This window comes from Pholcus phalangioides, unplaced genomic scaffold (assembly GCF_987345545.1).
Source record: "Pholcus phalangioides strain wild (caught in Gottingen) unplaced genomic scaffold, Ppha-v1.0 ptg000017l_1, whole genome shotgun sequence".
Classification (NCBI taxonomy): Eukaryota; Metazoa; Arthropoda; class Arachnida; order Araneae; family Pholcidae; genus Pholcus; species Pholcus phalangioides.
The window spans coordinates 4,874,311-4,899,806 of NW_028301610.1; the positions used below are offsets into that span (position 1 = coordinate 4,874,311).

At 35.0% G+C, this 25,496-nt stretch overlaps 1 protein-coding gene across 2 annotated transcripts; it reads right to left on the minus strand.

The window, feature by feature from the left end:
- Positions 1-5,539: 5,539 nt before the first annotated feature.
- Positions 5,540-24,449, minus strand: LOC149072135 (protein SSUH2 homolog). 2 transcript variants are annotated; one of them, XM_089246722.1, is made up of 12 exons: positions 24,121-24,449; positions 20,084-20,165; positions 19,868-19,951; positions 19,355-19,424; positions 18,868-18,997; positions 18,055-18,115; positions 15,444-15,631; positions 15,217-15,257; positions 10,818-10,910; positions 8,625-8,727; positions 5,958-6,062; positions 5,540-5,865 (listed from the first exon to the last, which is right to left on the minus strand). In XM_089246722.1, the coding sequence occupies exons 2-12, from the start codon at positions 20,151-20,153 to the stop codon at positions 5,719-5,721; spliced, it is 1,092 nt and encodes a 363-aa protein (XP_089102848.1). In that variant the 5' UTR covers positions 20,154-20,165; positions 24,121-24,449; the 3' UTR covers positions 5,540-5,718. The 2 variants fall into 2 exon arrangements, with proteins under 2 accessions (XP_089102848.1, XP_089102849.1); XM_089246723.1 differs by lacking the exon at positions 19,868-19,951 and having other exon boundaries at positions 5,541-5,865; positions 24,121-24,222.
- Positions 24,450-25,496: the final 1,047 nt, after the last annotated feature.

The window sequence follows — 25,496 nt, forward strand, 5'->3', positions numbered from 1 at the left end:
CGCCTCTGGCTGGAATGAGGCAAGATAATGATGATGTAAATTTATGTATGTATGCAATATACATTAGTCAGCTCCGTCATTGGCGGGGGGGGGGGGGGCGTATTTCCACCCATGACCAGTTGTCGCTAAAAATGATGCCAAAGGTAGGCAACGTTGACAGTTATTGCAAAGATTTCCGAAAAATCATCAATCGTTTGAACATGACAAACATGTGAGATGTTAATTCATATTTATAGTCATAATTATCGTAACATAACGTAGGCAATTTAATACCGTTTATAGCCTTTAAGATAGAAGTTGTGATAGAAGTCCTTATGTGTATCTAACAGTGTGCTTGCGTATCTAGTTTTGTGTGTGAAGTTGTTGTTGCGATTTATATTTCTAATTGTAAGTGAAGAACAATGGTTCATACCATTATATTGTGGGGATCTGTAATGAAAAACAGCGGAATGAAAATTTACTGTTACATCATTGATTTTTAATAGATATTCCGTGGAACCTGGGATGGGCATGATCACTTTTCTCCAAGAGCATAAAAACAAAAAAATTGTCTAATGAACAAAGTAACTCGCAAAAATTAATAATTTTTAACATTGGGTGACGGTGGTAAAAAAATTACCAACGGGTTTCACCCTTCACAGCTATTAGCACCACTATTTATCCCTTTAAGACCCATTCATTTTTTTGGAATTCTCAAGATGTTTTTTTGCATTTTCGATACTCAAAAAATGCATTAAAAACAAATTTCAGCAAATCTTTTTTTATCTAAATTTTTCAATTGTTATTTATTCACTTCGTTCAAATGTTTCTGGCCAAGATGATGCAGGGTACACATATATCTTCCCATACATTTTTTTTCCCAGAATTTTATTTCTAAATTTTATGTATTAAATCACATTTTTCCCGGAGTCACTTTCACCTGGCAGAAAAAACCCCTGAAAGTTCAACCTTAAGTGCTTTCCTCTGATGGAAAAAACCTCCAAAGTTCATATTCACCATATTTATGACTTAAAACTTGTACAATCCTTCAAGTAAGGGCTTAACTCCCTGAGGTAAAAAAAATAATTCTACAGTGGGAAAAAGCAACATTTGTGTACAGATGTGTGCAGGGTTATAATACCCACCATATCTAATAGCGAAAGCAAAAGTAAGTTTTACCTGTATTAATCTATATTGAGATATCAAAAAATAAAGTCACACTGAATATTTAACCACTTTACGATCAAAGGACGTGATATTGCGTCCAAACGCTAGTAGAATGAATTCAAACAAGTTCACTCTGTTTTCTTTCCTCTCTCCTGATCATCCTGAAGTTTTGTTGCAACCTTACAATTTTTGTTGGTTTTGGTTTTTGTATACCCTGCTAGGGATTTTTTTCCTCACATATTTCTATAAGAGTGAAAGAACAGGTAGGGTGAGGGTGAAAAGAAATCCAACTTTGTACCTACATTCTTATCACCTTATACAAATACAAATACAAATACAACGCCACAACAGGCAAATTGCCCAACGAGGTGGCTGAACATCATGGATCCCCGAGCCCCTACCTACTACTGCTACACCACACATGCACCCCCCCGAAACCCCCCAACGAATCGGTACATGCGGGAATGTGCGTGTACGTGTAGTGCAACCTGACGTAAAGTTTGTTTCTGTGTAATGCTTGTTATGTGTAGTGCTGTCATCTGCCCCCAGTTTTACAAACTATGAGTGAAGTGTTATGGTTGAATGATTTACCGTTGTAGGACTGTTGCTCTCTGTGGCGAGACTTTTTAACGGGGAGATCGGCTCGCATTTGCGCCTTGAAGTTGGGAACCACAGAAAACCAACTTCAGCCGACCACCACTGTGGGGTTCGAACCCGGATCCTCGCATCACGAGTCCGGCACTATAACCACTCGACCACCACAGCGGCATTGGTGGTCCAATGCCGCTGTAATTATGTTATCTATAATACTGTCTTACTCTTTCACTTGTTTTTTTTTCTTCCCTTTTTCTAACGTGCTGTTAGGTTAGGACAAGGTTACTATATATTTATATATATTGCCGATTCTCGTCAAATAGAGCGCATCCGAATTTCTTGCCAATTCGCTTGTAAGCAAGGGGGTTAATCATTGGAAACTTGCGAAAACACATACGAAGTGCATGAAAGTCCGAGTTTGATACTAGACCATTCCTTTTTTTAACCATTGCAGGAATTAATTTAAACCTTTAATGTAACAACTTTGAAAAAAAGAATTATGTACCAACACTGACATATGTAGCAGTTAGCTTTTTGTTTTAAATTTATAAATTTTTGAGAATGAGAGGCACTAAGAAGAGCAAATAGAGAGTAAAAAAATGCCTTAAAAAATCAATGCCGTTGAAATATGAGGCATTCAGAGCTAAAGTGGATCAAGTCCAAAAGTATAAAAAAATTTGTTTGTTGCGGATTAATACTTGTTAATGGTGTATATTTTCAGAGCCATAGTGAACCAAATCCCTACTATTGCTATTTTCTAATCGATGGCAGAAGTTGTCTTTAGCCCTGAAAAACTCTCATAAAAGTTCCGTGCTAAAGTGAATCAAGTCCAAAATCATAGCACGTGGTTTTTGTTTGTGTACTTGTGCACGTGTGTTGGTTGGTAAAACTTCAAAATAATGGATTCTGATGAATGTGTGAAGTTTTCTGATTCATCCTCAGACTATGTGGCTTCGCAAAACGAATCAGCTACTTTAGAAACTGAAGGTAAAGTATGATAAAATAACAAATTATAACATAACCTTTTCTGAATGCATTTCGATTGATTTGATGTTCTGTTACTTACTGTTTTCACTGTTTATCCATAATTTTGAAATTTATGATTTTGTATATCAAAAACCTATTGACAAAAAAAAAAAAAAAAATTCGTGCATTCTTTTTTCTTTCTAGATAACTCCGATTCAAGTCAGGTGGAACTAGTCGCAGCTTCTTCTTTGTCACTTCCTGGGCCAAGTAGGCCTATTCAAGAAGACGAGCAGGCAAATAAAGAAAGGGGTAGAAGAAGAAAGAAAAATGAAGACACTTGGGGAAAAAAAGGAAAAGGCAGAATTTAAGAAACAGTGGGCTTGCTTATCATTCAGTAAAAAGCAAGGAAATTTCAAAAAAGTACTTTACAAATGCACCTTGTCACTGTAAAAAGAATTGTAACCAAAAATTGTAACCCACAGAGGAGGAAAAAAACCTCATATTCGAATCATTTTGGATGTTAGGAGATTTCAGCAAACAAAATGTGTATATTAGAAGTTCAGTTACGAGTCACAGAGTGGAACGTAAACGAATACGAGATGGATGTGGTAGTGAAAAGAATGTTTCGTATTCCTACATTTTAAGGGATGGCGCCAATTCTCAAACGGTGTGCAAAAAGTGTTTTCTTGAAACCCTTCAGCTTAGCCATGGTAGGGTTTACAGGTGCATATCAAAGCCTGAAGTTCATGCCGTCGTTGATTCGCGTTGTAAAAAAGCTCCAATTAATAGACTTGATGATTCCGAATATAGTAGCACATATCAAATCTTTTCCAGCGTATCAGAGCCACTACAGTAGAAAAAGAAATCCGGAAATTAAGTATCTTCATCCTGATTTAAATATTATAAAAATGAAATGACTTAAACGTTGAGAAATGCCAAAGTGAAGGAAAGCAAGCTTTGTGTGTGTTTGAAAGAAAATTTTTACTATCATACTTTCTCTACTAAGTTTGTATATAACTTGCATTTTAAAGTTCCTGCAAAAGATACATGTAGTCGATGTGACGAACTTCAATTGAAAATAGTAGCTGAAACAAATGACCCGGAACGGCGTGGTAAATTTGAATTAGAAAAGAAACTGCACTTGGTCAAATCTGTGTAAGCTTGACAGTCTCTTAAAAATGACAAACTGCTGCATCAGATGCATGTTATGTTGCAGCATTTGACCTACAAAAGGCTCTCCCCCATATCCAAAATTGACTACATCTATAGCATACTATAAGCGAAATATGTATGTGCACAATTTTGGAATCCATTCTTTTAACAATGATAATGGGTACATGCATTTATGGGACGAGACATAAGGAGGGGGAGGGTCTCCAAAGAAATAACACCTGTGCTTGCTAAACATATTAGGCAAGAGGCTAAAAACCATACACATGTTATTCTCTACTCTGGTTGATGCACTGGCCAAAATCGAAATATTAAAGTCGCCTCTACATTGATGAACTTGGTCTTAGATCCTCAGTTAAGCATTAAAACAATTGATCATAAATTTTCGGTTTCATGCCATTCATTTTTGCCTAATGATCAAGATTTCGGAGCTATAGAATCAGCGTCACGAAAGTGTATTCAAATCTACTCCCGAGGACTGGATTTATGTGTCCAATAAAGCCAAGACTAAGAAGCCTTTCGTGGTTGTCAAAGTAACTACACCTGAAATTTCATCCACCAAAAAACTTCAAGACATGATAGTCAACAGGAAAAAAACTGATGAAGCCCATCCCGCAAAGTGGTTAGAGATGAGGTGGATAAGGTTTAAGCGAGAGGAACCTTGAACATTGCAGTTTAAAAATACCTTAAATGCAGATATTGGCTTCTCGAAAGTAACTATGTCTACCAAAATTTCTCAATTTGTTGAGAAGCTAGACCCGCTGTACAAAACTCCAAAAGTGGTCTCTGAGGCAAAAAAAAAAGATATGCTTTCACTTTTACCATTTCTTCCCCCAAACACCCACGCCCATTTCAAAAGCCTACGGACAGAAATTGCCACTAGGTTACAAACATCCCTGAATGAGGAAATTGAAGAATCAGATATATAATGACGAGTCTTTCTTTGATGACACCACATTTAAAGCTTAATTTCAAACATTTTAGATTATTTTATGATACAGGTGTTAAAAAGTAATAAAATGTTTCCATTTTCACTGTGTCGTATTCATTTGATCGACCTTATGTAAAAAACATTTCAGGGCCAAAGTGGATCAAGTCCAGTAAATTCTGATTTAAAATTCAATTGCCACCTTAATTATTGTTTTTGAATTTTTAAATTATGACCCATATTTAAGTTAGTCTTCATACTACAACAATAAAAAGAAAATTATCATCTAAATCACTTTAGGATTCAACTAGTGTTAATAAACTTGGTTATCTCCTTGATTATCTCAAAACTATAATTTATGGACTTGATCCACTTTAGCTCTAAACGCCTCATGTCAATGTTTCGTCAGACTGATTTTTCTGAAGAATGTTGGATTTTAACACTGGCAATTCTGTCAAGATTTTATATATATCCACTAGGCATAGTTTAAAAAAATTAGAATATTGAAAATTACGCCATCAAATTATTTGCATAGATATGCTATACAAATAATGCACGTAATATGATCTTTAGATGAGTATTAAATGTGAAAAATGAATACAAAGAGACAACTGAACACTTGAGAATGTTGGCCATAGTCGGAATGCTTGTATGATTACGTCATGGGGATAGTGAAGTGGTTATATCCGAAGAATTATGGAACACTAAATGACAGAGAGAGATAACACACAATCTACCAAAAATTGAATACTTTACTAATATGCTATGCAATAAAAGATCTCTGTATAGTAACAAAAAAAAATCAACAAAAACACCACTTTTTTCAACACTTGAATACCGCATTATTTCTGAAAAAATTCGAAAATGGTCTCGTTGAGAACTTCAAATATTTTAACACATCGAAATGATATTCGTTACAGAATATTGCACAGCCAACAACATCTCTGGGGATATTTCTCGAAATACACTTTGTTCTCAAATCCATAGACATAAAAGAATCCGTCTTGATTTTTCCAAGAATAATTTACTTCAGCAAGAGGCACAATCCTCAACGTGTGGCGCTGCAATAATATATATAAGGAGAATTTTCTTTCATATGATGTAAAAATCAAAAAGTATTCACTAAAATAATTTAACAAATCAGTACTCATACTTGTTTAAGAATTTTCTCAGTTACAAATTCCGTGCCGTGCTTTCGAACTAAAACTTTTGAAGCTTCATCAACTGAAGCATTTCCAGATTGAACAATCGGATATACCTAAAAATATATATATAAATATGATCTTATATATATATATATATATATATATATATATAGTTTACATTTCAGATAGAATTTCATTGGAAAATGAAATTTTCGTGTGTGTTTCTCAGAAATGTTTTCATTTTATAAAAATGGATTGGGATTTACAGATTATCTATGAACCCTGAGAAAGCTAAACTGCTCAAAACAAGTAGGGGAGCAAGCAAAAAAGTGAAGAAAACCGTGCGAGACAGCCACGTATTGGCATACAATGGATAGTACACGCGGATCAATGCGCAATACAGAAAAAAGACGTAAAAAAATTTGGAATTAATCTTTAATTCTTTGAAAATATGGAAAAAACATGAAAAGATGATTTAGGGCAACAATTTGGTTACATGTAAACGATAAAAAAAAGTACTGTTCAGACATGATGCATGAGTTTTAATAGGGCGTGTGGTCTCCTCGAACAGCTAAGACTGCTGCACACCTGTTTGCCATGGATGCGATGAGGTTATCGATCAGACTTTGGGGAATACTGTTCCACTCCTCAAGAAGTGCAATCTGCAAGTCTCGGACAGTAACAGGCGGCCTTGGTCGCGCAGCAATGCGTCGTTCGAGCATGTCCCAAACATGCTCGATTGGATTCAGGTCAGGAGAGCACGCTGGCCATTCCATACGCTGTATTGTTTCAGCTTCAAGCATGTTCTCCACCAGACGCGCTCTATGCGGTCGGGCATTATCATCCTGGAAAACAAAGGAATCTCCAATGGCTCCAGCGTAAGGGATGACATGAGGTCGCAGTATCTCGTCTGCATACCTTCGGGCCGTCAAAGTGCCATTCCGAATGATATGCAGGTCCGTACGTCCACCTATGCTGATTCCACCCCATACCATCCAACCAGCTCGTCTGTATTGTGACCTTTCACGAACGAATGCGGGGTTATTTCGAGTGCCCCTGTCCCTCCATACCAGAACACGTCGGGTGTCACACTCCAGACTGAATCGGGCCTCGTCTGTAAACAGCACTTGGCTCCAATCATGTTGCTCCCAATCTCGATGTTCAGCAGCCCATCTTCTTCGGGCCGCACGGTGGCGTGGGGTCAACGGAATGCAGACCATTGGCCTACGTGCATAGAGCCCTCCCTCATGAAGCCGATTACGTACTGTTTGGCTGGACACACTTCGTCCTGTTGCCAAGAGCAACCGTCTTTGCAGCTGCGTAGCATTCTCTGTTCTGTTTCGACGGGCTGTTAACCGTATATACCGGTCATCAGTTGCTGTAGTGGCGCGTGGCCGACCTTGCCCTGGTCGACGTCTAACATTTCCTGTTTCTTGGAATCGATTCCACAGCCTTGCAACAACACTTCTGGCGACTCCAACAGCGTCCACGACACTACGTTGTGTTTGCCCAGATTCCAGTCTGCCTATAACACACCATGCCATGGATTCCGGTAAATCACGTTGTTGAGACATCCTCAAGTCACCTTGTCTCAAAAAAAAAAAATACTGCGCGATCGAATGTCACAGTTACGGCAGTAAAACAGACGTTTCTGCAACATCCCGATTTCTGCCCTTATCTCCTTTTTCTGGTTTTTGACGTCATATGAAGTTTTCTTCTTCCGTTTCCTGCTAGGCTTTAAATTATGGATGATTCATTTTATGTTACTTATCGGTATACATCTTTGCGTAATTTTGTTAAAACCATGTGCTCCCCTAATTGTTTTGAACAGTGTATATGATTTAGATATGTACTATTCCATTAGATCCACTATTTTCTTAAATTTTTACGGGAAAAGACGTAATATGTAGGGTTGGGAATCGATTAAAATTTTTAATTGATTAATCAAATTTTTTTAATCGAATTTCAATCGAATGTTTTTCGTAACCATATAATATTAACCGACGCTGTAAAAATTTATTTTCATTTCACGCACTTATTCGCCAGATGTGAGCAAATATAACAATAAATCAAGAAATTAAGACTGCCTGTTTGAAGCAAAACATGTAATATACTGAATATATTATGTAAAAATCTGAAATATTTCTTGGACCTTGTCGTTTTTTAAAAAAATTGGTTATTTTAGGCTAGTCACTGATTTCGAAACTACTTTCAATCATATTGTTTTTCTGCTTGTTTTCCTAAAAACTCCTCCCGAATGGTGCTTAGGAGGAAAGGAGCTGATGCTTCTCCAAAACTATGAAAAACTACTGTTCATAGTGGATAAAATAAATTTTTGTCTTCTAAAACTTATCAAACTCGTCAAACTCAATTTGAGAGTGAAATCATTACTAGTTTTTGCTGAACCCACTTGTATTTCCCCCACATGTAGAAAAATTTGATCAAAATATTGATTATAAAATATTTTTAAATACAGTCACTTATCGAAAATGTTATACATACGTACATAACTTTTAAGGCAACTAATCGGTTTCGTTAAACAAATCGAGTTAAATTGCAAACTTTTACACAAATTTTAATAGGATTCATCGAGTCGATTAATTCAACGAAATTTTTAATTGTGATTAACAACTGATCGATTAATTGGACCAGCCCTAGTAATATGTAATTCTTACATGATCATTTTGTTCTTCAAAAACAAACTTTCCCGTAACATCTAGTAACTTAGTTTTTGGGAGAGCACAGGTGTCTGAAATGAAGTTTTCATGATGGTTTGTCCTGAAACGAAAAAGAGTATTTTTGATTTATTAGAATTTCTAACATTGCATAAAAAATAGGATATAAATTCGGTATTTGCTCTACATGTACTAAGGCATTTTTTTAGAGTAATGGAAAAGCACTTGTGATGTACGTCGACAGGGTGATTCTAAATTCATGGGAAAAAACGTTAGGTGATATAAGACACGTAAATAAGCATTTTTAATCATAGAATGTGCAGTCGAATTGCAATAGCAAAGGCAGTGGAGGGTGTTTTTAATGAGTGCACAACAGCATTTCACCGAAAACAAATATATGTTTCCGACGGATTTACTACAATAAGTACAATCAACCATTCGAGGGTGCATATGCGCCTTCGGATTGGACTTTAGTTTGTTTTTTATTGGTGCAAGGAACATCAAAGTTGTGCTGCGCCAAACAATGATTAAGCGGTACAGTGACTTGTGGTAGAATTTACGTTACCCAAGTTGCACCATAAGAAGGCCTACCACATTACAATATCCTGCACCCTCGAATGGTTGATTGCACGTATTGCAGCAAATCCGTCAGAAAAATATGATATTTGCTTTTGGTGAAGTGCTGTTGTGCACTCTATAAAACACTCTCTAACGTCTTTGCTATTGCGATTCGACCACACATTCTATGACTAAAAATGCTTGTTTAGGGATATTATATCACCTCTTGTTAAGTTTGTCCATGAATTTAGAATCACCTGTATAAACTTCAAGTATTATAACTAGGACCCGGATGCTGATGACGTTTGCATTTTTTTGCATCTTTTGCATTTTTCTCCTTTTTTTCACTGTTAGGGCAATTTTTTAGCATTTTCAGGGTATTTTTTCACTTTTTAAATTTTTTGACAATGAAAGGATTGAAATTATACGAATACTGATTGTGCATTGAGCACTTATATGAAAAAAATATATTTGAATTTCATGGAAAATAAAAAAAAAGTTTTTTGCCTTCTTAACCGTAGGCATATACTAAATTTCCTGGGGGAGGGTTGCTTTTATCTGCAAGAAAGCGTTGAGAGGATGAAAATCGCGAAAAACGCATGCAGGCTCTGAGTCCAGAGAAGAAAGTTGGATGTCAGTTGATCGCTGAATGCGTTAGTGAGTTCGCTCACCATATCTGACGTAAGCAGCGTCGCGAAACTCATGCGCTGGGGTAGGATCATGCGCTACGGATGACGTAAATTAGCGCTATTGCGGTAGTAAGCACGTGTAGAAGTTGTCTGTTTCAATGAGTATCGTGATGGTTGACTACACGAAAGAGGAATACGCTGATATGCATCTGGTTTACGGTTGAGCAGATGGCAATGGGCGCTTAGCCCAGCGGATGTACCAACAGCAATATCCGATGAGGCGTTGTCCGCACCATACTACCTTCGTCACGATCGATCGACAACTACGGGAGACGGGGACCTTCCACCCAGCACGGCGTGATGCAGGGAGACCGCGCAATGTACGCACTCCTCAAATGGAAGAAATGCTGCAACGGTTTGCCGATTCCCCGTCGACAAGTACACGAGCGGTTGCAGCTGAACTCAAATATTCGGCACACGGCAGTCTGGAATGTTCTGCATAGTGAAAAGATGTATCCCTTCCTCATACAGAAGGTGCAACTCCTAACCGAAGACGACTATCCCCGTCGTGAACAGTTCGTGCGCTGGATGCTTGACGTCACCACACATTCAAATAGTCAATTTCCTGCCACTGTTTTTCGCGATTTTCACCCTCTCAAAGTGGTTTGCGACATCATGTTTTATTGCGATTTTTGTTCCTCTTGATGTCTACTAACAACCCTCTGAATTTGTCGGTTCATTAACAGAACACCGTGTATATATGAGATATCTTACATTATTTGTAAACATTTAATTTGAATAGGAAATTACATTTGACGCACAGAGTAGACCTATCACTGAAAACATTTCATGAGACCTAGAATGTGTATTGTGATAGGTATTTTAATATTTTTCAAGGCAGACTCTTTTCACAATTTAAAAGTTACTATACTGAATTATTCTAATTGTTAAGAATAGGATGAGTTAATTTTTTGCTTGATTAAAACAACGAGTAGATTTTACTTACCAAATGATGTCCATTTGAAGAAAGCCTTTAAGCTGACCATGGCCTTCACAGATTGGACATGTGACTCTGCCAGTTCCCGAGCACGTGAAACACCTTAAGAATAAAAATAAAATGGACAAAAAAACATTGTGTACTGATATGTTTATAACAAATTACACGTGGTTTCAACGGTGTTCGAATGATATCGAATGCAAATCTTTGTTTTCATATAGGGTGAAATATAATTTATCTTAAAATGATTTGTTAACGGAAAAAGTTCAGTTTTGTGAAACATTAGTATTCTAAATTGACTGAGCTTGTAGATGATGGAAGCTCTCTTTAAAGATCAGGAGAGTTTTAAAGCTTGCGAAAACAATAAAAGATTGCAATGGTAAATTATTAGAAAAAGTATATTAAATAAAGATTGTGAAAAAAAGATTTTACCAGTTTTTGAAAATCCAACAGAACTTGCAAATTAATTTAATCATGAATTTATCACGAGAAATATAAATAATTATGAGGAAAATGCGATTTTTGTACATGTATAGAACAAAAAGGCCCCTCAGACAAATCAATAAATTCCATGCTCTACCTTGAAATTGAAAGCCATATACTGAGACAAATTGTGGCAGAAATTAAAGAAAATGAAGCAAGTGGTTTTAATGATCGAATTACGTAGAAAATGATGAAAATAATTTCCCACTACCACATGGATGTGTTAAAGGATTTGGTCGATTCCTCAATAACAAATGGAGTATTTTATTCTGAACTAAAAAACTCCCTCGTGCACTCTCTTTATGAAACAGGAGATTCCAATGATACAAACAACTATAGACCTATCTCGATAATTCCGATTTTTTCAAAAATTAAAAAATGTATAAAATACCAACTGATCAATTTCGTAAATCATGAAAAATTCTTTGCAACCAGTCAATATGGCTTCCAAAAAAAACAAAAATATGGAATTGGCAATTCTAAAATTAATGGGCTTGATAAATAATGGAATAAATAAAAATAAATATTCAATAATAGTATTTCTGGACCTAAAACGAGCATTTGACTATGTAGATCTAAATATCCTAAGAGAAATAATATTCAGCCGGTATAAGAGGAAATATCTTTGAATGGTTTAAATTTTACTATTTCAATAGACGACAGACAAGCTGTCATATTAGAGAAAGAAATTAATGAATTTCAGGAAGTAAAAAAAGGAGTCCCACAGTGGTCGGTTTTAGTGCCGATATTATTTTTAATTTACATAAATGAAATAAGTAACTTAAATCTCAATGAACATTATATCTTTTGCAGATGACACAGTTTTATATGCTAAGGATACAGAAATAGACAGTCTGATTAGAAGAACAGAGAAAAAGATCTATCAAAAATCACTGGCTAGTTAAACATAAATTAAAAATAAATACACAAAAAACTAAATTCATGTGCACGAAAACAAGAAATATAAATGAAAGTACAGAAATCCACTTAAAACTGCATACCCACTGCCAATCTCAAACTCTATTAGAATGTGAGTGAAGAAATAGGTAGAGTTTTTAATTATGAATACTTGGGAATAATTATGCAAGATAACCTAAAATGGAACATACATAGTGAAAAAATGATAAAAAAAACTCAGAATGCATTCAGGAGTTTTTCATAAACTTAAATACATAGTTGACAATAATTTCTTAAAAGATATCTTCTATAGATGGGTTTACTCAAATATAAATTATGGAATATGTGTCTGGGGAAGGAGCATATTATGAGAACATACGCAATTTAGACAATCTTTATAATAAATTAAGAGAATTAATAAATGTTCCAATAGATAACAAAAAAAATTCAGTGCCACATATTGACAATGGGACAGAACTACATGTACAGAATTTTTAAATTTATCATCAAAAATGAAGAATGGTTAGTAAAAAATGAAAATATATCGAACCTTGAATAGATATAGAAATATTTATCAAGTGCTTAAAAGTAGTAAAACATTATTTCAAAAAAGTTTTTGCTACATCGCTCCAAAAATAATGAACATCATCTATACTAATAATCACACAAATAGTAATAGTAACACAGAATGCAATATCTTTGATATGATCAAAAACACAGATATCAATGCAGTTATTTGAAATTAATTATTGTCCACAATGCATATATATATATTAAAATACATCTAATATACACTGCTGGCCACCCAAATTGCAACACCAAGAAAGACAAGAGATATCGCAACAATATTTATTTTGTAGATAACATGTTGACCAAGCATCAAATGATTAAATTTATAGACTTCTGTGAAGTGTGGTTCCTGCCAAAATCAGTAGCCAGAGTAGCCGCCATTGTTGGAGATCACCGCTGCCACACGCCTCGGCATTGATTCAAAGAGACTTTGGATGTGTTCTTGGGGTACAGCAGACCAAGCAGCTTCCACGCGTTGCCAAAGTTGATCTGGTGTGGCAGCTGGGGATGTAATCTGGGTCAATCGTTGAGCAACCATGGACCACATGTTTTCTATCGGCGAAAGATCCGGAGAGCGAGCTGGCCAGGGAAGCAATTCAATCTGGCGATTGACGAAGAACCTTTGGACAATGCGTGCCACGTGTGGTCGCGCATTATCCTGTTGAAATATGGCTGTGGGCAAGCCCTGAAGGTAAGGAAGGACAACTGGCTCCACCACCTCGGAGATGTAGCGCTGGCTTTTTAAAGTACCGGCAATGCGTACTAGAGGAGTGCGAGAGTGATATCCAATACCGCCCCATACCATAATACCCGGTGCAGGACCAGTGTGGCGGTGCATAACGCAGCTGTTCAGCATCCTCTCTCCACGGTGTCTCCAGACTCGAATCCGACCATCGTGGTGTTGCAGACAGAAGCGTGACTCGTCAGTAAAGACAATTTCATTCCATCACATTTACGATCACATATCCGCATTATAGTTGTTTGGTTTCGTCCAACACGACTACCGATTTCCCTGAAAGATAATCCACAATCTCGGTAGGCCACTATCCTTCCTCTGTCGAACTCGGATACTTGATCAAAAGATGATCGCTGTTTTCTACGAGGCATAATTGATCGTTTTTTTGAAAAAACCACAAGAAAAACACAATTGCCGTACTTCAAATCGTCGAAATCTCCAAGCCTTAAATAGCGCTTTGAAGTGGCGCCACAGGCGCGCGTGATGTTCGACTGCGCTGAAATTCTAATCATTTGCATATCTCACCTCCGCTAATGCATGTTGTAAATTTCATATTATTTGCATGCTTCCTTCAGGGTGTTGCATTTACGGTGGCCAGCAGTGTATATAAAAGAGCTGTTGCTGAATGGAAAAAAAATCAATAATAAAAATCATCTAAGCCTGCTGGAAGGACCTTATCGTCCCTTCGGGCTACATAGTGCATGTAATATATGTGCGTATTTTGTGTCGTTGTCTTTGTGTAATTTATATTTGTATTTGTATATTACATTTTGTATTTTTTTTGTATTATAAATCGTGTATAAAAAGAGCTAATTGGGTAAATGCAGACAATGATGATCGAAAGCCGTGTTGATTAGCGAAAAAGAAGCTTATCAAATCAAGGTGTAAGCGGATGGATTTCTTTGGCAATTTTTTATGAGTTCAAAAAGCTTGCAGCATGTAGAAATTATGCGACTGGTCTGAAATTAAGGGAATGTGAAAGAGGACCTGATTTATGAATTGAAATTATCTTATTAATTTTAAGTCAGAATCGTAGCACGTAAATACATAGGTATCATCTAAAATCATATGCATTCTATGGGGAGTTGTTGAAAAAAAAGGAACTTTCGCGTACCATATTCTATTAACTTTAACACGTTATAGCAGGTGAAAAGTAGCTATGTTTGATCAAAATGAAAGTGGTAAATGATAGTCAATAAAGTTTTCTGTTCGTAAAATAAAATCGAAATCCAAAAATTAAACTACACATGCGTCCAAAAGTCAAGGACGAAGTACTTTTTTAATAGCTTTGTTGAGAAAACTATGCACGAATGTAGCGACAAACATATACAGTATATTGTATGACATGCTTTATATATGACATCGGTCTTAAGGAAATTTATTACGGTTGAGTTGGATTGGTGATGAAACGTGACATCAATATTCTTACAGAACTTTCAGTCTATATACTGAGAGCATTGGATATAGTCCTAGAGGCATCTGTACTTTGAGACAAATTCGAAAAGCATGACAACAAAAGTACGATTTCGTTTTTTAGTAACAGAGATAGAATTGAAGAATTAGACTCGTATAAATGAATAATACAACAATAGAATCCGTCCCATATTGTTTAAGTAAAGAACGAAAAGGATTTGATCTCGGAGCACGCAACTATGTGTTCATTTTGTATGTAAATCAAATCGAATAATTTTAGAACGCGGTATTTGTTTTTATTTAACTTACATATGTGACGTTCGCCTTCCTTTGGAATCAGTAGTGTGATGCTGTAAAATAAATGAAAAAAAAAATATATAAAAATACAAGAAAACGTTAAATTTAGTTCTTTATTTAATTTTTTTAATTGCTAATGTGATCAAACTAAAATTTCTGAGTCTGTAATTTATGACAGTACCATTCTCGCAATATTTAAAAATCTTATCTTTTTTGTTCAATTGATAGAACGTGCATACCCTTCCGGTACCACCACAGCTGCTACAAGTAACTTTACCAGAACCACAACATTTGTAACACGTTTTGACGAATGCGGTATGGGGAACTTCTACAGATTTTCTGCTGTTTGAGAACAAAGTATCTGGAGTGACTATCATTTCCCAAGGTCCGGGAGGCCTTCCATTCATTGGTCCATCGATAAATTGACCTGCAATAAAAAAAAAAAAAAAAAAATATATATATATATATATATATATTGTTAAAATGTAAATTTTTTTATATGAAATAGAAAACAAATAATTACGTGAACTGGAAAGCAAAAAAATATAAACAATGAAAAATTCAAAAATGAAAAAGTCACAGCCAATGTCTAGGGCTCTCATTGGCTTAGCACAGAACGTTTCTGAGAGCATATCCTGGCATTCATAGCCTAAATAGATGCTCGATCCCCCTATTTTTTTTTGATTTTTGAATTTTTCATTTTTTAATTCTTCGATGTTTTTCTTTTTGAAATTTTCATTGTTCACATTTTTTTTGCTTTCCAGTTCACATAATTATTTGTTTTCTGTTTTAATTTAAAAAAATTGATATTTTAACAATTTTTTTTCACTACACTGCATATTACAGCTGTCTATGGCGCTGGTATTGGTGAGTTTCGACAAATATTAAATTTTCATGATGTTCATTTTGTACATTTTTGTATATATATATATATATATAAGACTGCTCTCAGTTTCTTGTACGTAGGTCGTTTGATAAGTAAGGTAATCTATCTCTATGAGATAGCGGTACGTTCACTTTCAAATTATCCCAACTGTAAGTATCACTCTTCAAAACCTGTCACAAGTAGGTTAGAGCTAAAAGAGCTTTGTGGATTTTTTTTTGGGGTCATTCCAAGTTCGAATTGCGGCAGTCATTTTGAAATGGATAATAATGAGTGTCGTTGCAGTGAAAAACATTTTTATCTAAAATATTTGCAAGCTGTCTAGATCAAAGCTGAACTGTAATAAGTTCATGGGGATCTCTCTTGCACCATCATTAAACATAATTTATTTTTGGATCAATGAATTTGAGCGGGCCTTACGTCCACTGAAGAAGAAGAGCGTCCTGGGCGTCCGGTTTAGGCTACCACCCTGGAAATTCTAGAAAAAGACTGGTATCTTCGACGAAGATCCCAGATTGAAGTTACTTCAGATAGCTGATGTTGTAGGCATTTCAATAGAATGGGTTCACAATATTCTCCATGAGAAATTAAATATAAAAAAAGCTTTGTTCTCTCTCTCTCAAGATTGGTGCCGAGATTTATCAGGATTGATGAAAAGTGAATGCAAAAGACATTTGAAAAGAAAATTTCTCTATTTTGCCTCATAACCCTTGAAACTTTCGGCGTCGATTTTTGACCTTAGGTGAAACATGGTTTCACCACCATAGATCAAAGTGAAAACAACAATCAAAGCAGTGAATGGAGAGTGGTGAAACGGCACCGAAAAGGCAAAGCCTATTTTGTCTACTAAAGTGATGGCCACAATGTTTTTGGATTCTCGAAGCATTGCCTTTATTGACTACCTGCAGAAGGGCCTTATTTGGACAACGGAATTGGAGAACATTGTGTCGTATTTCTGGGATATTTGAAAGAACAGCTGCGTGCAAACGAAACGGCCAAGATTGACGAACAAGAAAGCCCTACCTCAATAAGTCAATGCCATATCTCACAGGTACACTATTGCAATGGACAAATGTCAGGAATTAGGCTTCACAGAAATCTCTCATCCACGGATTTGGCCACACGTGACATTTTCTGCTCCCAATATCGAAAGTTTCGCTTGATGGAAAAAAATGTTCATCAAATGAAGAGACCATTGCAGCTATAAATCACTTTTTTGAAGAGTTAGAAAAAATTTAATTTTCTGACGGGATAAAGAAATTTGAACATCATTGAAAAAAAAAAGTGTGTGAAGCTTGAAGGAGACTGTGTCGAAAAAATGAAGTAGAGTTTTTCCAAAAAAATAAAAATATGGTGTTTACGTCAACCGACCCTCGCATAACTATAACTATTAAGTATGAAAGAAATCATTGGTTCGATCTTTGACGTAAATCGAACAACCAATTCATTCCGATTGATCTTTGAATGTATTTTTACACTGCTGTGGCAACACCAGCTATAGTAGCGCTAGGGTCGTTTGCACCTGATTGCTTTTGTTGGAGCGGAAAAAAGGGTTTCATTTCAGAAAGTCCCTGAATCTTCACTTTCATTCTTAGTTTGACAAACATGATAGAGATAAAAGCTGACATTGACGTTTTCTATCCAATGATAAGAGGGAGATAATTTCTTTGGTTCGCTACACAGGATTGCATTAATGATAACAATTTGGCGGTACGTTGGCGTCGGAAAGCTGACCAATCTCCATGTTCGTCACAAAATTGAAAATACGTCAGCAGCCAAGCGGTTAAGAGAATGCCTTTTTATATCTGGGAAATTTTCACGAATGAGCTTTACTTTTTCGAATCATAAATTTTATGTTGAAGGGATTGAATAAATTTTGTTGCCACAAAAACCCTCTTTCTACTGGTATAACATGTCAAAATATATACAGTAAAAATTTTTTGAAATTAGAATCAATTATGTCTTACCGATGTAAGGAACATAGCTCCACTGCGTTTCGCGTTTCTCTCCAAATGTTTGAAACGTATACTAAAAGATAGAGAAATGAATGCAAGTAACAGCAATCAATACACAATATTAACATGCTATCTTAACCCTTTAATTTACCGTGTTGCTCTGAAGCAACATACATGGTTTTCTTATATTTTTCAAGTAAAGGCATTGCATATTTTGAGCTCATTTCGGCATTGATGTTTCTAAACAACTCCTAAACATGCGATTTTTACTTGTGAGCTGTTCATGAAGTTTTTACGATTACCAGCAGGATTACTAAAAAAGGTACACGTCTCCTATTTTTTGACAAGTCAAGCAAGAACTATTTTTAACCCTTGTATTTTGAAGGGAAATACCATGTGTGTAGGAGACATATTGCTGTGCATTCTTTATCAATGATAGAAAAGTAAGTTGGTAAATATTAAGTGACACTTTTAAACTATTCTAATCTATGTAAATCTTATAAATACAGTGTGTTTTCTGAAGTGCAACATCCCATATATTTTTAAATGTTGACAGTAATTTTTTTTTGTCATGTAATAGTGTATTCAAGGCATCTCTCATTTGCTTAACACATAACCCTTCAATTTATTTTCTTCTCTGGATATTTCAATCTTTGCCAATTACAGGGTTAATACTGTAACTAACTTGACATTAACTAGTTGTGTGAATCTATTAATGAATTGAAAAAAAATCAGCATAATTTGATTACGAAAATATTCATCAGAATAGCACATCTTTATTTAAGTAAATACAGGAAAACAGGAGAAAAATTAGTCAACACTCACATGAAAAGCGCTTTTCACGTTCATATCTTTTATTACCATATTGACAGCAGTACCTTTACCATAGCAGCAGTGGTTAGTGACATACTGCAAAACGGCATCTCTAACTTCTTCTTCGGTTATTGATGGGAGGCTATAAAAGAATAACGTTTATTGTGAGATCTGAAATGCTGAACCCCGCAAGAGTTGACATCTTTACCTAATAAATCTAGCATATTCGAGTTTAAGGGTTTTTTTTTGTATCTCTGAGTATGAAAATTGTCATTCAATCAAGATGCAACATTGTTAGTCATGACCCCATAACCAGGGAACGTTGTCTCTATCAGGAATAGAAATCTCCAAAACTTTTTAACTGTGCTTCATTCAGGGATCTAGCTAGACTAAGAAAGTCTGGAATAACTAAAAGCGTTAGTTTTTGGATATACGATCGCCAAAATGTTTAAAGAGATACTATAATATGTGGTAACTGAAAAAATAGGTTTAAACATACCCTGAAATGGTTGGTCGTTCCGGTGGATGATCGAAATCCCAATCAGGAGCAGTAGGAGGTGCAACTACTCCTGGAGATTAAAAATAATGAAAAATGAAACACAAAGATTTCCACTTGATATTTTTTGTCATAGGTTAAAGCTAATTGGAATAATTTCCAGTTTATTATTAAAAATCACACAACGCTAGGCCGTAACTAGCATTTTGTGGGGGGAGGGGGGGGGGCAAACATAATTTAGTCACCCCCACCGCAGTAAAACTTAATCATTAATAAAATGATTAAGTTTGGTATGTAATGGTATGGTATTTCATTTGGTAAGTATGGTATTTTCGTTCTTTCCTAATATTTGCCCCCTCCCTAAAGTTTTTCCTCCCCCCCTGGTTCCGGCCCTGACACAGTGTTCTTCTATTTATCTCAAACTTAAGCTAGAAGTTGATGAAATTGGGTTCACTTATAACAGAAAAGAAATACAACTCCAATTTTCAAGTTTTGCTATTTCGGTTGAGAGCTCACCTTCTTTAAAGTTTTCATATCCTGGAACGTCGTCAGCATACTCCCCTTGAACAAATGGAGGAGATTGCAACTCACCCCCTTTTTCTATTCAGAAAATTCAAATTCATCCGTTTAAGTCGCAAAATGAACATGGATGTACGTATTAAAAATATACAAGTCTTATTTTATTATGTCTTAATATATCAGTCAACTACAGTATTTACTGAAAAATGTTACCATTCGCTATCTTAGAATGTTCTTCATCCTTCCGATATTCAGGGGGAATCGAACTAGGGTTATTATTCATGATGAAAAAAACCTGAAATATCATAATTTCTTAAGTCTTGATCTAAATTTTGTGAGACAATTACCGTAATTCTAAGCATAATTACCGCAGTCAGAAAAAAAAGTTCAACGAAATGCTCCACTATCGGATTGTAAAATTCAATTTCATATAAATACTGTTTTCTTGCATTTAAGAAAAAGGTTTAAAAAAAAAAGCTCAGAAACAATTCTTGAATAGTTGAAATGCAATTTAATTAGTTGATATTTAAATGTTATACGGTAATCTTCACAGTAAATTTCTTCGAGATTGTATTTTGTAGCATAAATTAATTCATGCAAGATATACAGAAAACTGGATGCTGTGAAGATACTTATTATTTCAGATGTTGATTTTTTAAGTAATAAATCATCAGTGTGATGATAAATATCTTCACAACATCCAGTTTTCTGTATATCTTGCATTAACAAGTGGAGAGCTACATCAAGTCATATAAATTAATTAATATAAACATCACAAGCATCCAAAATTATGTTTCAAAAACGTAAGCACCACTGTGAATAGGTCTGTCATATATTTTTTAAGCATCCAATATAATCAGAATAAACGTTTTTTTAGAAAAATATCGTGAGAAAGTAGCTGGTATGAGTGGGTCCGTTCCGCTCATAATAATTCGTAATTATTTGAATATAAAGGTAATTAGTTAAGATTGTTAATTTATTTAAATGGTTAAATGTTTATAAAGATGATTATTTATTTAAAGATTATTTGAAAGGTGACTAGGTGTGGTATTAATTGAGGCTTGACTTTGGGTAGTTGTAAAGAACACGTGCAGGGCGGCCACGAGTGATAAAAGATTATGTAAGAAAGGAAGAAGTTGCTTTAGTCAACTGCCGATGAAGCACAAGTCATCTGGCAAGGTATGAAGCTATGAAATAAGAATGTAAGATGGAAAATACATGAATAGGGATGTCAATAAATTCGGGACCTTCACTGAAAAGAAGATGCAATTTGAACGCAACTTGAAAAGAAAGAGAGGGTATTGAAGAGTGAGAATATATATTAGAAAGAGATCGAATCGTCATGCATAGGTTACCCTTAAGCAAACTGTCGGTGCGACTTTTACACGGGTGTGTAACCGTCACCTGGCATGCTCAAGGCTTGGTGACAGGAGAAAGGTGTTTTTCTAAAATACATGAATAGGAGCTGTCACGGAATGAGATTCGATTCCTGAGGCGTACGCGTAGGTGTGGAGAAGTTATGGAGAGCGTGAATAATGAAATGTTGAAATTAATGTATAGTAAGGGTATTGCTCGCTTAGAAATGGATGTAAGAGAGGGAATATAAATATAAAGCGGCATTGCCTATTAGAGCACCTGTGTTCCGCATGTAATATGGGGGTCGCCTTAGGTATTGATATGAAGATGACCGGTGCACGTAGGCGTTCTGATTATTTAGGAAGGGGCGCAATTTATTAGGGATGAATAGCACAGACCTTCTCCGGAATGGTCACGCGAAAGTCCAATCGAATTGCCCTTGCTTGAGGCCTCAAATTAAAATGTAGCACAAAAAGAAAAATTACAAGACGGAGCGAATCCGGGGTTCTAAGGAGGAGCCGAAGAGGATGTAAAATGAGGAGATAGAACATAGGGGAGAGGAAATGAAAGTTGGTGTTGTTGGAGGATAGAGAGTTGAGGTTCCCTGAAGTTTGAGTTGCGGAATATGAAAGGGCCGTATTGCCAGATAGGAAAAGGATATAGTGCCGGGTGTAGGTAGTGCCGCAGTGCCGTGCGGGAAAAACAGCAGCAGCTAAGATGGCAAGGAGATCACAAACGAAGACTGGGGGGTGCGTACACCACTCTATCGTTCCCTTAACCGTAATGTCCAGTTATGTAATTGTTGAATTCGTATTTAGTGTGTAACGCAACTGGAGATTCCAATGATACTAACAACTATAGACCTATCTCAATTCTCCCGATTTTTTCAAAAATTTTAGAAATACCAACTGCTCAATTTCCTGAATCATCAAAAATTCTTTTCAGCCAATCAATACGGATTCCAAAAAAACAAAAATACAGAAATGGCAATTCTAAAATTAACGGGCTTGATAAACAATGGAATAAATAAAAATAAATATTCAATAATAGTTTTTTTGGACCTAAAACGAGCATTTGATTATGTGGACCTAAACATTTTAACAGAGCAATTATATTCAGCCGGTATAAGAGGAAATATCTTAGAATGGTTTAAATCATACTACTACACTAGACGACAAGCTGTCATAATAGAGAAAAAATTAGCAATTTTTAAGAAGTTAAAAAAGGCGTCCCACAGGGTTCGGTCTTAGGGCCGATACTGTTTTCAATTTACATAAATGAACTTAGTAAACTAAATCTAAATGGTAACATTATATTTTGCAGATGACACAGTTTTATATGTTGAGGATACAGAAACAGATAGTTTGGTTAAAAGAACAGAGAAGGACCTAACAAAAATAAATCACTGGCTAATTAAACACAAATTAAAAATAAATACACAAAAAACTAAATTTATGCGCACGAAAACAAGAAATATAAATGCCAGTACAGAAATCCACGTAAAATTACACACTCACTGCCAATCTCAAACTATATGAGTATGCAAATGTGAAGAAATAGGTAGAGTGTTCAATTATGAATACTTAGGAATAATTATACAAGATAACCTAAAATGGAACATACATAGTGAAAAAATGATAAAAAAAACTCAGAACGTATTCAGGAGTCATTTATAAACTTAAATACATAGTTGATAATAACTTCTTGAAAGATATCTTCTATGCGTGGGTTTATTCAAATATAAATTACGGAATATGTGTCTGGGGAGGAGCATATTATGAAAACATACGTAATCTAGACAATCTTTACAATAAATTTAGAGAATTAATAAATGTTCCAATAGAAATCAAAACATACAGTGCCACATATTGACACTGAGACAGAACTACATATACGAATTTATAATTTTATAAATTTAATAAATTTAAATAAAAAGATAAATTAAATAAATTTATCATCAAAAACGAAGAATGGTTAGTAAAAAATGAAAATAGAACCTCGAATAGATATAAAAATATCTATCAAGTGCCTAAAAGTAACAAAATATCATTTCAAAAAAGTTTTTGTTACACCGCACCGAAAATAATGAACTTCATCTATTCTAGTAATTACACAAATAGTAATAAAAATACAGATTACAATGTCTTTATTATGATCAAAAACACATATATTAATGCAGTACTTTGAAATAAATTATTGCACCAATGCATATTAATTATATTCTAAAATACATCTAATGAAGGAAAGAGCTGTTGCTGAGGGAAAAAACCATGTAATTAAAATCATATAGGCCTGCTGGAAGGACTTCATAGTCCCTTGGGGCTACATAGTGTATGTATTATATGTGTGTGTGTTTTTTGTGTCGTGTAACATATGTTTGTATTTGTATATTGTAATTTTTGCTGTTTTTAAAAAAAAAGAAAAAAGAAACGTCTCAGATACAGTACAGGTTACTTGCAATGGTGCTGATAGCATAAAACAATAATTGTTAAGGAGATACATTATAGTCTATATTGATGTCTGCTGTGTTAAACTTCTATATTAAATAATTTTTATACTTTAGACTTGCCTCCGTGCGTGTAATCACTGGGTTGCGGTAATTAGTTTTTTTTATGTCAGACACAACGCAATGTATGTAAACATGTTTATCGAATCTTGAGGAATTAATAATTGGTTTAATAATTAAGTAAAAGTCAGCCCGATGAGGAACGGCGGGCTGACACTGGTTGATGATTCATTTAATTTTTCATGTTCGTTTTCCTTTGTGCAATATTTTGCTACAAGCGAGACATTGAAAATCAAGCCTTTTTAATGTTATAAAACTAATAATTATGATTCGTAATAAAAATGATGAATCGAATTCAAAGGAAAAGCAAAAACTGTATATGTCTTACCTGTCAGGCCTTCATCCGAATAAAAAAAAAAAAAAATCAAACTTAGTTTTCTATGCGATAACACACTCTGTTATCACGAGAACAACCAACGCTGCCGCCCCAGCAAAAGAACTGAGAAAAAGAGATAAGATTGATTAAACAATTGAATAAGTCAGAATTCAGGTAAACGATAAAAATGCTTCTATATTTGAATTTCACATTTGAGGTTATATTATAATGAATAGAATAATCGTGTAAATGTCTTTCTACTCTATCTCCTTCAGGTTTTTTTAGTGTTTTGATACTTTTATATCATTGCATGTATCCACGTAATTACTTGATTTGTAAGCGGATGAAGAGGAATACATACACATTAGGAAGATTTATCAACACAGCCCGGATGAACGTTTTAGAAATGCACTGCTATTCCGCGATTGTCGATTTTTTCAACGAAAAGCCTGAATTCATTCCGCCAATCAAGTCACTTCTTGGTTTACGATAATTCCCATTACCGTAATATCGTACAATCTGCTGTGCTTCCGGTGACAAAGCTTCGTTACGTAATTACTGAAATGCATTCTGACGGATTAACACGCTTGATGCCGCATAAACACTACTCCAATTGGTGTAAGGGAAAAATTAAAACGTCATGGTTAATGGTAGCAAATAACGAAGGTAGAAATACATTTCGGAAGGCGAAATTTTTACGGCGCTTTACTAAAAATATACGCTTTTGGCGTAACAGCAAAGCGATGGATAAACCTACCTTGTTTGCACCAATGTTCGGCAATTAGATGCGAAAAACAAGAAAAGATTGTACAGTTACGCGAAATATCGCAAAAAGTAAAGCAATGTGATTGACTGTATGGTAGAAATCACGAGAAAATCGTAGGATTGCGGAATAGCGGTGCACTTCCGAAACATGCAGTCCGGATGTTGTTGACTTAAAAAATAAAAAATGCCTACAAAAAACTAAAAAAAAAACAAAAAAGAAAAAAAAAATCCCCTGAAAAAAGGCAAAAAAAAAAAAAAAAAAAAGAAATTGCTTGAAAATTAAGACAAAAAAAAAAAACTTCAAATAACAAAACTAATTTCTTAAAAAACCGATTATGCTTGGAAGTCAGAGAAAAATAATTTTTTTATAGTACGGTATTGAAAATAATATGTAAGTTTATTCTCAACGTTGGATTTCATCAAAAATTACCAATGGAATTTTTCCAATAAACAATTTATAGTTTATGAATGGGGCAGTAAATCTAGTTTTTTTCCCAACTCTCCGTTATCTACATAGAAAAATACAAATGAAGTTATGAAAGAGAGAGAGAGAGAGAGAGAGAGCAATACATCTCATATCATAACCATTTTTCAATTAAAGTAGATCCCGCTTAGTACGACTT